The following is a 12,134-nucleotide window of genomic DNA, read 5'->3' as shown; positions in this document are numbered from 1 at the left end:
AAAAATATAATTAAAAGTGATTTTATTTTCCATAAATACGTATTTTATTTTCTTTTTATACATTATTATCAAAACTAAAACACACTAAATACTAGGCCCTAAGTAACTTTAAAATCCGGCCGGATCCGGACGGATCCGGCCGGATTAGCATCAATCCGGTGAAATCCGGCCGGATTGAAAATGATACCGGATTGCAATCCCTAGTGCTCATATAAAATTGTGGCATGTGAAAAATATAAATAGCTAACTACCTATCATAGTGTCACCCTTGTTTTTTAGTTGAAGGGGTTGAGTCGTGCCTTCTACGAATATTGTACTTTTATTCGTTTATAATATATGCGACCAACTCCACATCGACATTTCCCGAGTTATATGTACTTTCTCAGATTATTTAGTCGCCACTGACATACGGTGAAAGAAAAAATCGTAAACAAACCTTTGCTTATAATTTCTAATTATGAGTTTGAAATCGCTATCCGGCATTGAGTGAGCGTTGTGATTAATGCCCAAACCTTCTCCGTGCGAGAAGTCACTTGTGTTTCATTATTAATTATGGAAAGTTTAATAATTTTAATTTTAATCATAAAGAACTTCTCAGTGCTCACAATTATCATTATTATATAATTAATATTATTGATAATAAAGCTGGACAGCCTTCGGGAAGTACCAACCCTTTAATAACTGCTGTTATTATAAGCAACATTACCGCTTTTAGTATGAGATAGTCAACAACTTAATGGCTCCGTACATAAAATTAAGTAGCGATTCAGTATTCGGGCGTTAATCTCTTAGTACCACAGTCTCTAGGTATATTACCCGGATTTATTTTAACCGGCTGCGAACATAATCATAATAATATCGACGGTTAAAGGAAATAGGGTATAAGCGACAAAAAATTAAATGTTCAGGAGAGCCGTTTAAACTCGTCGGTCTTCGATAGAATACTAGGAAAATGTTTTTTTTTTTGTCATCGTAGAGCCATGAGAGCAAACGCATTCGAAAGAGCGAAAAATTTTACGTAGAGTAGCATAATAAACAAATTTTTGACTTTTAACTTTTTGACTTTTTGACTTTTTTCCTTTTAACCGTCGATATGTTACTCGTGGCTACACACAATTTCCCAACAATATTTCCAAGAGCTTCATGGAAATAGGTCTTTTAAAATTCATACAATTCCTGGGAAACATGTAAAAAATGGTTGGCTCAGAGCAATAAGATATTTTGTGACCTTCAAAAGAAAGATATGGGTCCCAAGGCGCGAGGTTCGACGACGATGTCACGACAAATATTTTCTAAGACTTTAGAAACTCCAAGGGCATGTTTATGTCAGGGTCGGTTATAAGACTTGTAAGCTTTTATGAGAGAATGTCTATATCTATATTTTTTATTTAGTTTTTTATTTGCTTGATAGTTATTTTATTTAGATGTTCTTGCATTGCTGCACTGGTTACCGCTGCATCGTTTTGAGCCAGTTTGGGTCACAAGTTTTTTGTTTTATGTAACGTTGACCTACACTAGTATTTTCTCCTGTGTCGTGGGTGCACGTACACATACACATTGCACCCAGATCCGAAACAACATTTGTGGATCACACAAAGACTTGCTCTGTGCTGGAATTGATCGTGCTACACGTTGAGCGGTAGCCGGTTGCCAAGCCACCGCACCAACAGAGCAGTCAGCGTGCAGGGTGCGAGTAGACGTTTTCATAATTCGGATATAATTATTTATTAATCACTTTAAAATTACAATGAGTTTTAGAGACGAAATAACCAGCAAAGAGAAACGAAAAGAATTTAGAGGTTTTCCATGTTCTATTTATAGAACTCATATTACTTGAAATGTTTTACGAATCCTCACTCGATATGTTCGAAAGCATTTGAATCCTAGCTCCTCTGTGGAACATTCGACTGTTCCCTCGGAATGCTCTCACGGCGCCCACACAAATCTCTTCGGTCGACCGGATCTGACTCAAGAACCTTTCCAGACATTGCATTGTTTCCGTTTTCTAGATTTCGTTCGCACTTTGATTTTGAATACTTGGAACTTCTATTCGGAACAAAGGAGCCCGAAATTAATCTTCAGATCGAAGTAAATGGGAGATACTTACGGACAGTATGATATCTTGAAAAATAACACACGTACACACATTTTGCATTTGGTATTTGACTGTGTTCGTAGAAGGTTGCCGGATAGATTTTATATTAGAACAAAACATCACAAAGGTTCAGCACAAAACACATTTTCTGGAACAGAAGAAAAAAATGCAAGAAACCCCGCGCTTGTTATTCAATGAAAGAACCAGTCGATTCAAGGAATCGTTGGAAAAAACCTGCCATTGCAATTTTCTGCACCAAACCGAAAGTAAATCGAGGGAGCGAGCTATGCATTCTAATTGCGTAACACAATGAACAAAATGGAACTCTCGCCGCCTTTCCTTAGGACTCGTACTTCACTGAACAACAATATATTTACACAAACAAGAACAATTCTCCTTTTTAACTCTGTTGTTGTTCCGGGCTCTTTGTAAATCTGGCAAAATTGGCGCGAGAACGCTGTTTCTGTACTACAATGTACAGAGAATATTTATATGTGTAAATTCCTAACCTGACCAGATTGCAGACTACTGAGACTGTACCTTCTTAAATGGAATAAATTTGTACAGTAGTGACCTGAATTTGACTAGGTAGCAAATGGAAAACTATTTCAGAAATAGGTTGCGAAAAGTGGAGTAGTATGAATAACATTTAGGCCACTTATTTTGGTGTGAAGTATATGATAAATACTGACATTCGTTTTAGGAATACATATTTTTAACTATATTGTATGTTTTGTATGAATTAATAAGAGTAAATCTAAACGTTTTCACATTAAATATACATGCATTGGCACGTTGGTCCTCTAATTTTCGTACGCGTGATTTTATATATTCCAGTTCGACACATTAAAGGTGTGCCCAGTAAGGTGTGGTAGTACAGAAACGTCTATTGATCTTCCTTACTTAACGCAAGGTTTAGGTATAATTCCTGTAGTAATAATATAGGAACACGGACAACATTTTTCTTAGTCAGTTTATTTTCTTTGTTATAAAAATTCTTTACTCGTGTACAAAATTATGTCTAAAACTAATCTTTACTCAGCGGTTTGGAAAGAAAGCAATTTATTATTTCTATTCACTAAACCGCAATACAAAGTCTTGAAACCAAACTTTAATAATAACAATGTTCATCAATTAATAACTTTACTTACTCAATAGAGTTAAAAAGTTTGACCATTTCCCAACATCGAACTAAAACAATAAAAGACACAATAATAATGGACAGAGAAATTTTCATTAGTCGAACATCCTTTCCGCTTCACATGGCAATAGCTTCAGAACGGATAACAGCTGCAAAAGTTTAATGAATACTAGAAAACAAATTCCCGTTAGTTCCCTGCAAACTAAGTTATCGGTTGGCAGCACTAAGTTCCTAGTTTCGATCGAAATCAATTTGGAAGCTGCACGAAGTTTTTAGAGCAACTCTTATCAAGAGTTTGAGCAAGTTGCCGAGGGAGACGCTCCGACATAAACTAATTTGTCATCGAATACGTTACACACGGAAAAATTGATCACACCAAGGGTTTCAGAGTTTAGTTCCCTGATGACTGAGATCCTAAGTTAAGAGGAGAGATTAAAACTAAAGCTGCTGTTAACATTAATTGTATACGATGGATACATTAATTTTATATTTTACAGGGTGTTTTAAGAAGGCATGGTGTTTCCAAAATCCGGAGCTGCGGATTGCCTAGCGGGTTACCGGGGCTGCGGCTCGAAAAGCAGGAGTAGGAACGGGTGGTTTTTAGTCAGCTTTCCCCCCTTAAAAACATGGCGTTTCAACAGCCCAAAAAAAAAGTTCACAAACACATGACACCCAACCCCGAAACAACAATTTGCAGATCACGCAAAAAGTTGCTCCGTGCGGGAATCGGACCCGCTACACGTTATGTGGTAGCCGGTTGCCCAGCCACCGGACCATCCGTGCAATCAAAGTGCGTTCTTGCGTCAACAAATCTTATCAAATGCTTATTAATTTTCTGAAATTAACTTAGTAATAATATTCTAGTAACTACGAAATAACGAGTGATTCACATTTGTTTGTTACTCCCATCTGTGTCAGGGACATTATTATCTTGCTCTCAATTTGTAATTAACGTACTTAGCTCCTTATATCTCTAATCTTATTTTTTTTAATTTACACTTTATGACATCAGTACTTAAGTAGCTGGACTTTTTATACATATAATTTAATTTGTTTGTTCATAACTTTTGTCCTAATTACTACCAACTTTAGATGTAGATATGCAGTCAGAGCCCGAGATAAACTTACTGGCCAACGTAAAAATACATGCTAAAATGTTTACAATACGTAGGCTTAAAATATGTAAAGTTTGAATAAAAGTAAAGTGAAACTCATAACATTGCGTAAACATTATGACTAGGGGAAAGTGGGGGAATTGGGAACACTTAACTTTAAAGGCAAAAAACACAATATTTTCTCTTAAAAAAGGAATCAACTTTTATTAAAACTTAAACATTATTTATCTGTCTGCTTATAATAGAAAAAATCTTTTTTAATAATCAACGTTTTACTAGAAATATTAGCAAAAATAAAAAACATTGCCGTTCCTATTTACCCGACACCCTATGGGGTAATTGAGATCAGCTCGTGGAGCAAATGAAAACAGTATTTAGAAGTGGTAATTAGAAATGGGGTTGTTAAAAATGGCACAGAGAACAGTTATAAATAACTAAAAAAAATTTTCGCGACACATATCACACACGTAACCTTTGCTGGTCTCTCTGGAAGTGCATTGCACATGTGCCCAAAGCTTTATCGTGGTCATGTGAATCTGATATTTGAACTGGTGGTGTCTGGTTCAGTATGGCTGCATCAACGTCTCGCCTCATCTAAAAATAATTGTATTGTAATAAAAATATAAAAACAAATTGTAAATTTGTTCGTTCCCAATTACCCGCCACCCACCGTCCCTAATTACCCGCAGTCGACAATTTGAATAAAAATGGTCGCGACCTTCGATAGCGTTTTAAGTGAATCTTATAACACGTAAAATTTTAAAACTGATTATCCATGAAATAAACTTACGAAATATGGTGTCATTGTACTCACAAATATGACATTTGCATCTAATGTATGAAAACACAAAATTTATAACAAAAATGCAATAAAAACATTTTGACTCACCGTGTCAAGATGCGTGCATCCTCCAGCTCCCACTGTCGCTTGCGCACTTAGGGGCGGGGGAAGCATACCTCGAATAGCCGCGAGACGGGATACGGGGAGGGGAAGTGGGACTTATCAACGTGTTCCCAATTACCCGCCGTTCTCAATTACCCTACCTTCCCCTACTCATTAATTTGCAGTGTATACAAGTAGGAAAACAAAAGCCGGCCAGTTCAGTGCTCGGCATAAAATAACATGCACAGGACGTGCGAGGGCGCATAGAGCATTGATCAACATTGCGAATAACATAATTGGTGTCGAATAATAGACCGGTGCATTATCGAAATCACGCGACAGTATTCCACCTGGTGCAACATCCTGCAGTTGAACTAAATAATCTAACGAGCACACGCACAATAAGCGATGCTCTCGCGCACCATTATATTTGTTTTTCTTATAAAATTCTCTGTCGCCCAAATAAATGGCGAATTCTGGTGGTTAAACGATAAACTAGCCAGCATCCAAGGAGTACGACCACCTCCTCCAAAATTCGAAAATTTAACAGAATTCGATACTGATGAAAGTGCTAAAATTGTGTTCAGAGATGACAATCTCGTTGATGGTGTTGTGGAGTCTGCAGAAAGTATAAGTTTGAGTAACAGTGACGTCGACAAAGCAAGTGACAAAGGTGGTAATAATTTAATCAAATGGCCTGAAAAAGAACAATCAGCGGAAAAACAAACCGCTTCACCCGAGGCAGAAGATAAGTTTGTGTTTAAATTTCCTGAGAACGATAATTTTGTTTGGAAAGATTTAATCAATACTACCGTTACTACTACCACTGTTGCCCCTTTGACTACTGAAAATGCCGGCACCAACAATACTATTTTGTACAACGATAGAGTATCATTCAATATGAACTATAAAGAAAAACAGTCGGAAGATATTTGTACTTTTATGAAAAAATCTGAATGTATTCGGAGCAACGGAGTCGTGCTGGATATCAAGTAAGATAATTTCATTTAATATTATTTTTAAACTGTCTTTGTAATTTACGTTTACCTGCACATTTTACTAAATATTTTTTTCAGATCCACAAACAAAATTACAAATGAGCTTCTTAAGATATGCTGCGTTCTGCCTCTACCAAACTTAGACGAGTCGAATTCAAAAATAATTTTCCCCGATACCGTAAAGAAAATTAAACGTCCCAAAAGATCAAACAGGGAAAATACTGGTAAGAAGCAGAGAGAGATTTTATTACAGCGTAAATACACTCATCAAATCCATCACAGCCAGAAACCAAAGCCAGCTGCACAAGCAAAGAAGGTTACTTCACCAGATACAGATTATGACGATCCCTATTGGAATGTTAAAAATGTTAAACCACCGAATAAACAGAAACAAACACCGGACACGCGATATGATTACATTACGGATGATTACAATGACGATTACGCAGCGGAATTGCCGAAACCCGGTCTTACGGGGCTGTATTCTGATCATGGACAACGTCCTCCGGAGTGGGCGTTTGTCAATAAACATAAGGCTACGGGCTACGGTGGTGATGACTATGAAAATGATGATGGTGGTTCTTTTGGATACTCTACCATCGATCCGAGAATAGGTATGTCTACTTTAACTTAACACGTTTTTGCTTACATTATTTTTTATTCATCTAATAAATATCTTTTAATCTTTTTAGGTAACAAAAAATCAAAACCACGAGTGAAACCTATCAAACTAACTACAGCGGCATCAGAAGAACAGTCCAATTATAATGTGGAAAGCCAAACTATCAGCTATCAGTCAAACCCGAATTTCAATGTGTTGCAAGACTTTAAAATCCTGAATTTAATGAGGAACAAAAGTCATAAGTCGTCTTCGATAGCCAGAACTACTACCACAGAGAGCTTCACGGATGACAGTGGTGAAGCAACACAGGATGGGTCTTTTCCCGCAAGCACTGAAGTAAAAGATGATTCTGGCGATAAAATATTTGCTGATTGTGGAAAAATCCCTAAGACATATAATTTCAAAAATAAAGGTGAGTAAATAATCTGCAATAACAAACAAGCTCCAACTACGATCTTTAAGTTGCCTACCATGTATAAGCAATTGAGCATTATGGCATAACCCCAATAGAAAAATGCGTCCTAATTTGACAATACCTACTGGTATAAATAGCAAATCTAGTGTTCCTTTTTAACACTAATTAGGTACCTGTAAACATTGAAAATATCCAAATTTGTATTTTTGTGAGGACACATCCTTGTCATTAATTTAATTAGTCATCAACAATCAGTGAGTACCTAATACATTTTCCTTGTAACAGGTAAACAGATCGGAGACGCTGTAAATGGGTCACATCCTTGGCTAGGGCTGATCGTGTCCACTCGCCAGCAGACGGTCGTGCAGTGCTACGCCACACTCATACATCCACGGGCTGCTGTTACTGCGGCTGAATGCGTTTACAGGTAAACTGCACTTACCGCCTGACGCAGGTGCTTACCGGACACGGAAGTTTCGGTAGGTACCTGTTTCGGATTCGGCGGGAGGAAACGCCCGGGTGTCGGCATTGCGTGGATCACCCGGAGGATACGGTGGAGCATACAGTAGCGGTGTGCCCTGCATGGGCTGAGCACCGCCGTGTCCTCAGGGATGTGATCAGCGACGGTGACCTCTCGCGTCCGGCTTTGGTTCAGGCCATGGTGCGGAGGGAGGGGGAATGGGACGCCGTCTCCTCCTTCTGCGAAGCAGTCATGCTAGCTAAGGAGGAGGCGGAGCGCGTGAGAGAACGATCCTCCTCACGCCCCAGCCGCCGCAGAAGACACTCCGGGCGTCGGGGATCGCGTGACGATCTCCGGCCACCGTAAGTGCGGGTCTGCGGACGGCGAGTAAGGGTAGCTCGCCGCCCGACCACAACCAGACCCGTGCGTGCGGCGCGTCGCGTTCCGCGCGCGCCTCAAAGAGCCAGACCACCACAGATGGGGCCCAGTTGGGCTGATGCCTGATCCGGAGCTGCGGACAACGTAAAAGGTTACCGGGGCTCCGGGTCAAAGCAGGAGAAGGAACGGGGTGGTTTTTAGTCAGTAAGAGTCTGACACTCCCTCCCGCCTCACCCAAGGCGGGAGAAGTCATTGGATGATTTTCCCCCTCAAGAAAAAAAAAAAAAAAAAAAAAAGGTAAACTGCACTAACACCCACTTTTCATTTGTTTGGTATGTTATGGGCTTCGTTTAACAGAAGGTGCCATTTTTTGCCATTTTTTTAAACCCCATTAAAACAGTAATATTTTACCCGATTTGAGAATCGAACTCGAGACTTCTTACTCAACAGTCATATTATTGTCTAACACTTATCTAACAAGGCAATGAAAGGTTATATCGTTTCAATGTATTTTTTCTTTTATTTCTGTACGTAAAACGAACAGGTGCATCTGAGTAAGTATGAACTAAAAATAATTCCGACAACACAGTCAAAGTCCATATAATTGTGGTCTAGAAACACTTATTAATAGAATTTTATTTAGGTCACTGGAACTGAGTCATCAATGATACCTTATGATACTTGTTTGTATTGAACCTTTAAAACTTATGTTCATAATTTATATGTGGACACTATATAGAGAACGGAATATTTAATTATATTTTATGCAAGTTACAAATAGTTGTTTATAAGATTGATATCGTTATTAATTATAGTATCAAGTTTTTTAGTAATTAACACACAGGAAACCTTTCATAATACACCGTATCATCCAGAGCTGCGGACTACCTAGCGGGTTTACAGGGGCTCCGGCTAGAAAAGCAGGTGTAGAAACGGAGTGGTTTTTAGTCAATAAGAGTCTGACACTCCCTCTCGTTTTGCTCAAGGCGAGAGAAGATATTGGATGATATCCCCCCCTCAAAAAATGATGATGAACGTATAATAACCATATTAAACGGGGGCCATAAATTCACTAACCCTTGCTCTCTCTCCAGGAGTGCCCCAGGGGACTTCATACTAATCGCTGGACTTTGGAACCTCAACGCGAGGCTGGCGTCTAGAAGCCGAGTCATTTCCTACCACATACATCCCCAGTACAAACACGATGAAATCAAGAACAACTTGGCTATTTTGGTGAGTGAACGAACGAATATGTGTATTTAGTGATGTTGTATACCGAGGCCTAGATAACTTACTCCAAGGTGTCCAGCCATCCAACCACAAAGTCCTTAGATCCTTATAGTACCTATTTTCCGTTACATGTACGTAGGTAAATGGGAAGGTACCAATATTTTATTAACATCGAATGCCATTGATTTTTTTGAGTACTTAATACTGAAGTCATACCGAATTACTGAAGGTAAAACTTCTGCTAATTTTTGTTTAGTATAGTGACCTAAGTATTTTAGTTTAAAAACTCGTCTACCTGTTTTTGTTTTAGCACTGGAAGCGATCCTTCAAACTTGGTCCAAACATACATCCAGTTTGCCTCGATGCTCCACGCTTGGGTGATGATTGCATTTTCGTTGGATGGGGCGGATTTGACCAAGGTAAGTTACTGAGACTATAAGATACTGCGACCATATGTATATTTATTTAATTTTAAAATAACTGTACGAATAACCTAACCCGTGTGTCACGGGTTCAATTGCCTCATGGAACAAATACCTAGGTAGTGTTTTTTGTAGGGGTTTGTTTATCATTTGTACTGCAATGTCTTCATTACACGTAATGCTTTGTGTATTATTGATGTATGTTATAGACCCTAGGCATTACGACTGGATATTAATGAAGGGGCCTCCTATATCCTATATCTAAAGCTTTGTTCCCTTGATATTTCAGAGATGCGTCCGAAGTCTCGTTGGCAGCGCGCCACCCTCCACTCGTGCAACGGACGGCTGTCACTCAAGGGTATCAACATACCCAACAACGCTTTGTGTGCCTCCGTACAGGCGCGCGGGACTGTGGTAAGTAGACGACTGAGTTTAGCTATAAATAATGATACCTATATCGTTATATCTATGTTTTTATGACTAGGCTTTTGTGCCTAGACTAATTATAATTGGTTGTGAAGTTACAAGATCTTGGAATCGACTCATTGATTAACAAATTAAACGCCGTTAGGGGTAAAAGTAACCCGCGCTAGCGATGGATTTGCCTTCAACAGATTTTTATTGGCAGTCAAAGTTTTAAGCAAAGTAGATATCATGTTACCGTATTTGTTCGGTTTCGGAAAATGCTCAGTAGCATTGGTATTGTTTGGCAATGCAGTTGGTATAAGAAAAAAAAACTCCAGTCTCAAATATTGTAAGCAAATGTTTTAATTATAAAAATAAAATATTTTCATGTGCGTTAATATTTTTTGTCAGTTACGATATAATCCAATATAGCTACATATTTCCATGTCATTAAGATTTTTAATACCTTTATTTTTTGTACATCTTAAATGTCGATCGTAATATAAATATCAAGAATATTCCACAGACAGGAGTGGGCGGGTCCCTGATATGCAACAAGCACGGGCGGCCGGCGGCGGTGGCGGTGGCGGTGTCCCGCGACAGTACGCTGGTACTGCTGCCCGTACGGGACTGGGTGCAGCGGGCCATCGCTGTACTCGACGACTAGAGCTATAGGTGCGCACCATTTAAACATAACTGTACACTTAGTATGAGTTGGCTTTATGTTTAAAATGATCGAAACGAGAGCGCGTTCGGCGCTGTGATTGGCCGGCTCGAATAAACCAGCCAAACAGAGCGCCGAATGCGCTACCGTTTTGATTACTTTAAGCGTAAAGCAAATTCATACTAATGTTTAATGTAATATCTTTAAATGCTGATAGAATAATTATATTCTTGGTTACACATGTTCCCTACGTTCCTTTTTTCGATTAAGAATCAACATTTTTGTATCATTTCACCTAGTGACATCTTCAAGTGCATTTCTGTAGAAGTTTTAATACCATTCACTAAATCACTCACTTAGTAAACTTGCTTTGGAACTTATTTCTCTAAGGAAAGGTTAAAGAAAACCACAACATTGGCATTTTAAATATTTATTTATTTAATGTTCTTAGTTTACATAATATATGAGCCCAGCCATATAACGATAACTTAACAATTTCATGAGACTGGTCAAATAAGATGACGCGGCACTAAAACGTTCTATAGGAACTAAAGTAAAAAAACACTACACACATTGGGAATGTCGAGATCCATTATAATGTAACAACAGCGTAGATGTTAATATCTCTTTACGTTGTACTTCTATTCTTTGGTGCCGAATTATTATAATGAAATGAGAATTGTTCATGTTACCTACAACGATTCCGATATGCCCGGAAACTTAAAACTTATGTCTTTACGTATCATAAACATAATTTAACAAGTCTTACCATTTACAGCCCGTCGGTCGCGCTGTGCGCGCTTCCCTGTCACTCTATCATTGTCACTAATTCGGCTAAACTTCACCCACTGCCAGGGAAACGCACGCAGCGATCATATAACTAAAATAATATAATTTGATTCTGAATAACATAATAATACTCGGGGCATTTCAAATAGAAAATAATAATAATAATCATATTGTTGTCGATGCGCTCTATCGATGTCTCGATCGTGGTGAAGCAATTGAATTCGACTACTGTAACTAACATAATTTTACAACCACAAGCAGATTAAAAATTTTCTTTTAAACGTGCAAGTTTTCTTTATGAAAAAATAAATACTATTTTTTTGACAAGATCACGGTTACATCACATTAGTCGGCGCGGGCGCACAGCTCACGCGATCACGAGCGGCTCGTCGTCCGAGAACCCGTGGATAGGAGGCACGTCGTCGTCGTCTGGAACAATACGTTTGTAAGCAAAACACGAGTATTTTTTTAATTAAACTATTCCCTTCACCTTTACAGTTGTGTCATTTATGTGTTG

General features: G+C 38.5%; 2 protein-coding genes across 3 annotated transcripts in view; one reads left to right on the top strand and one right to left on the bottom strand.

Annotated features, from left to right (window-relative positions):
- Positions 1 to 5,439: 5,439 nt before the first annotated feature.
- Positions 5,440 to 12,110, top strand: LOC118267785 (uncharacterized). Its single transcript, XM_035581973.2, has 9 exons — positions 5,440 to 6,226; positions 6,311 to 6,846; positions 6,925 to 7,266; positions 7,555 to 7,696; positions 9,202 to 9,340; positions 9,648 to 9,756; positions 10,049 to 10,173; positions 10,691 to 10,839; positions 11,946 to 12,110. Exons 1-8 carry the CDS (start codon positions 5,643 to 5,645, stop codon positions 10,829 to 10,831), a joined length of 2,118 nt encoding a protein of 705 aa, XP_035437866.2. The 5' UTR covers positions 5,440 to 5,642; the 3' UTR covers positions 10,832 to 10,839; positions 11,946 to 12,110.
- Positions 11,243 to 12,134, bottom strand: part of LOC118267786 (40S ribosomal protein S19a) — a 43,473-nt gene continuing 42,581 nt past the window's right edge. For both annotated transcript variants that reach the window (XM_035581974.2, XM_050694349.1), the window contains one exon: positions 11,243 to 12,046. In XM_035581974.2, coding sequence (XP_035437867.2) covers positions 11,985 to 12,046 — 62 coding nt within the window. In that variant the 3' untranslated portion in view covers positions 11,243 to 11,984. The remainder of the gene's footprint in view (positions 12,047 to 12,134) is intronic.

Source organism: Spodoptera frugiperda, chromosome 6 (genome assembly GCF_023101765.2).
Source record: "Spodoptera frugiperda isolate SF20-4 chromosome 6, AGI-APGP_CSIRO_Sfru_2.0, whole genome shotgun sequence".
Taxonomy (NCBI): domain Eukaryota; kingdom Metazoa; phylum Arthropoda; class Insecta; order Lepidoptera; family Noctuidae; genus Spodoptera; species Spodoptera frugiperda.
The sequence above is the reverse complement of the archived record's forward strand: the minus strand, read 5'-3'. Positions and strand labels throughout refer to the sequence as shown.

Bases quoted from the DNA above. Each gene is read 5' to 3' on its own strand.
- LOC118267785 (XM_035581973.2), top strand. From the start codon at position 5,643: ATGCTCTCGCGCACCATTATATTTGTTTTTCTTATAAAATTCTCTGTC. The intron at 6,227-6,310 runs GTAAGATAATTT...TATTTTTTTCAG, and splicing joins GGAGTCGTGCTGGATATCAA to ATCCACAAACAAAATTACAA. The intron at 10,174-10,690 runs GTAAGTAGACGA...AATATTCCACAG, and splicing joins TACAGGCGCGCGGGACTGTG to ACAGGAGTGGGCGGGTCCCT.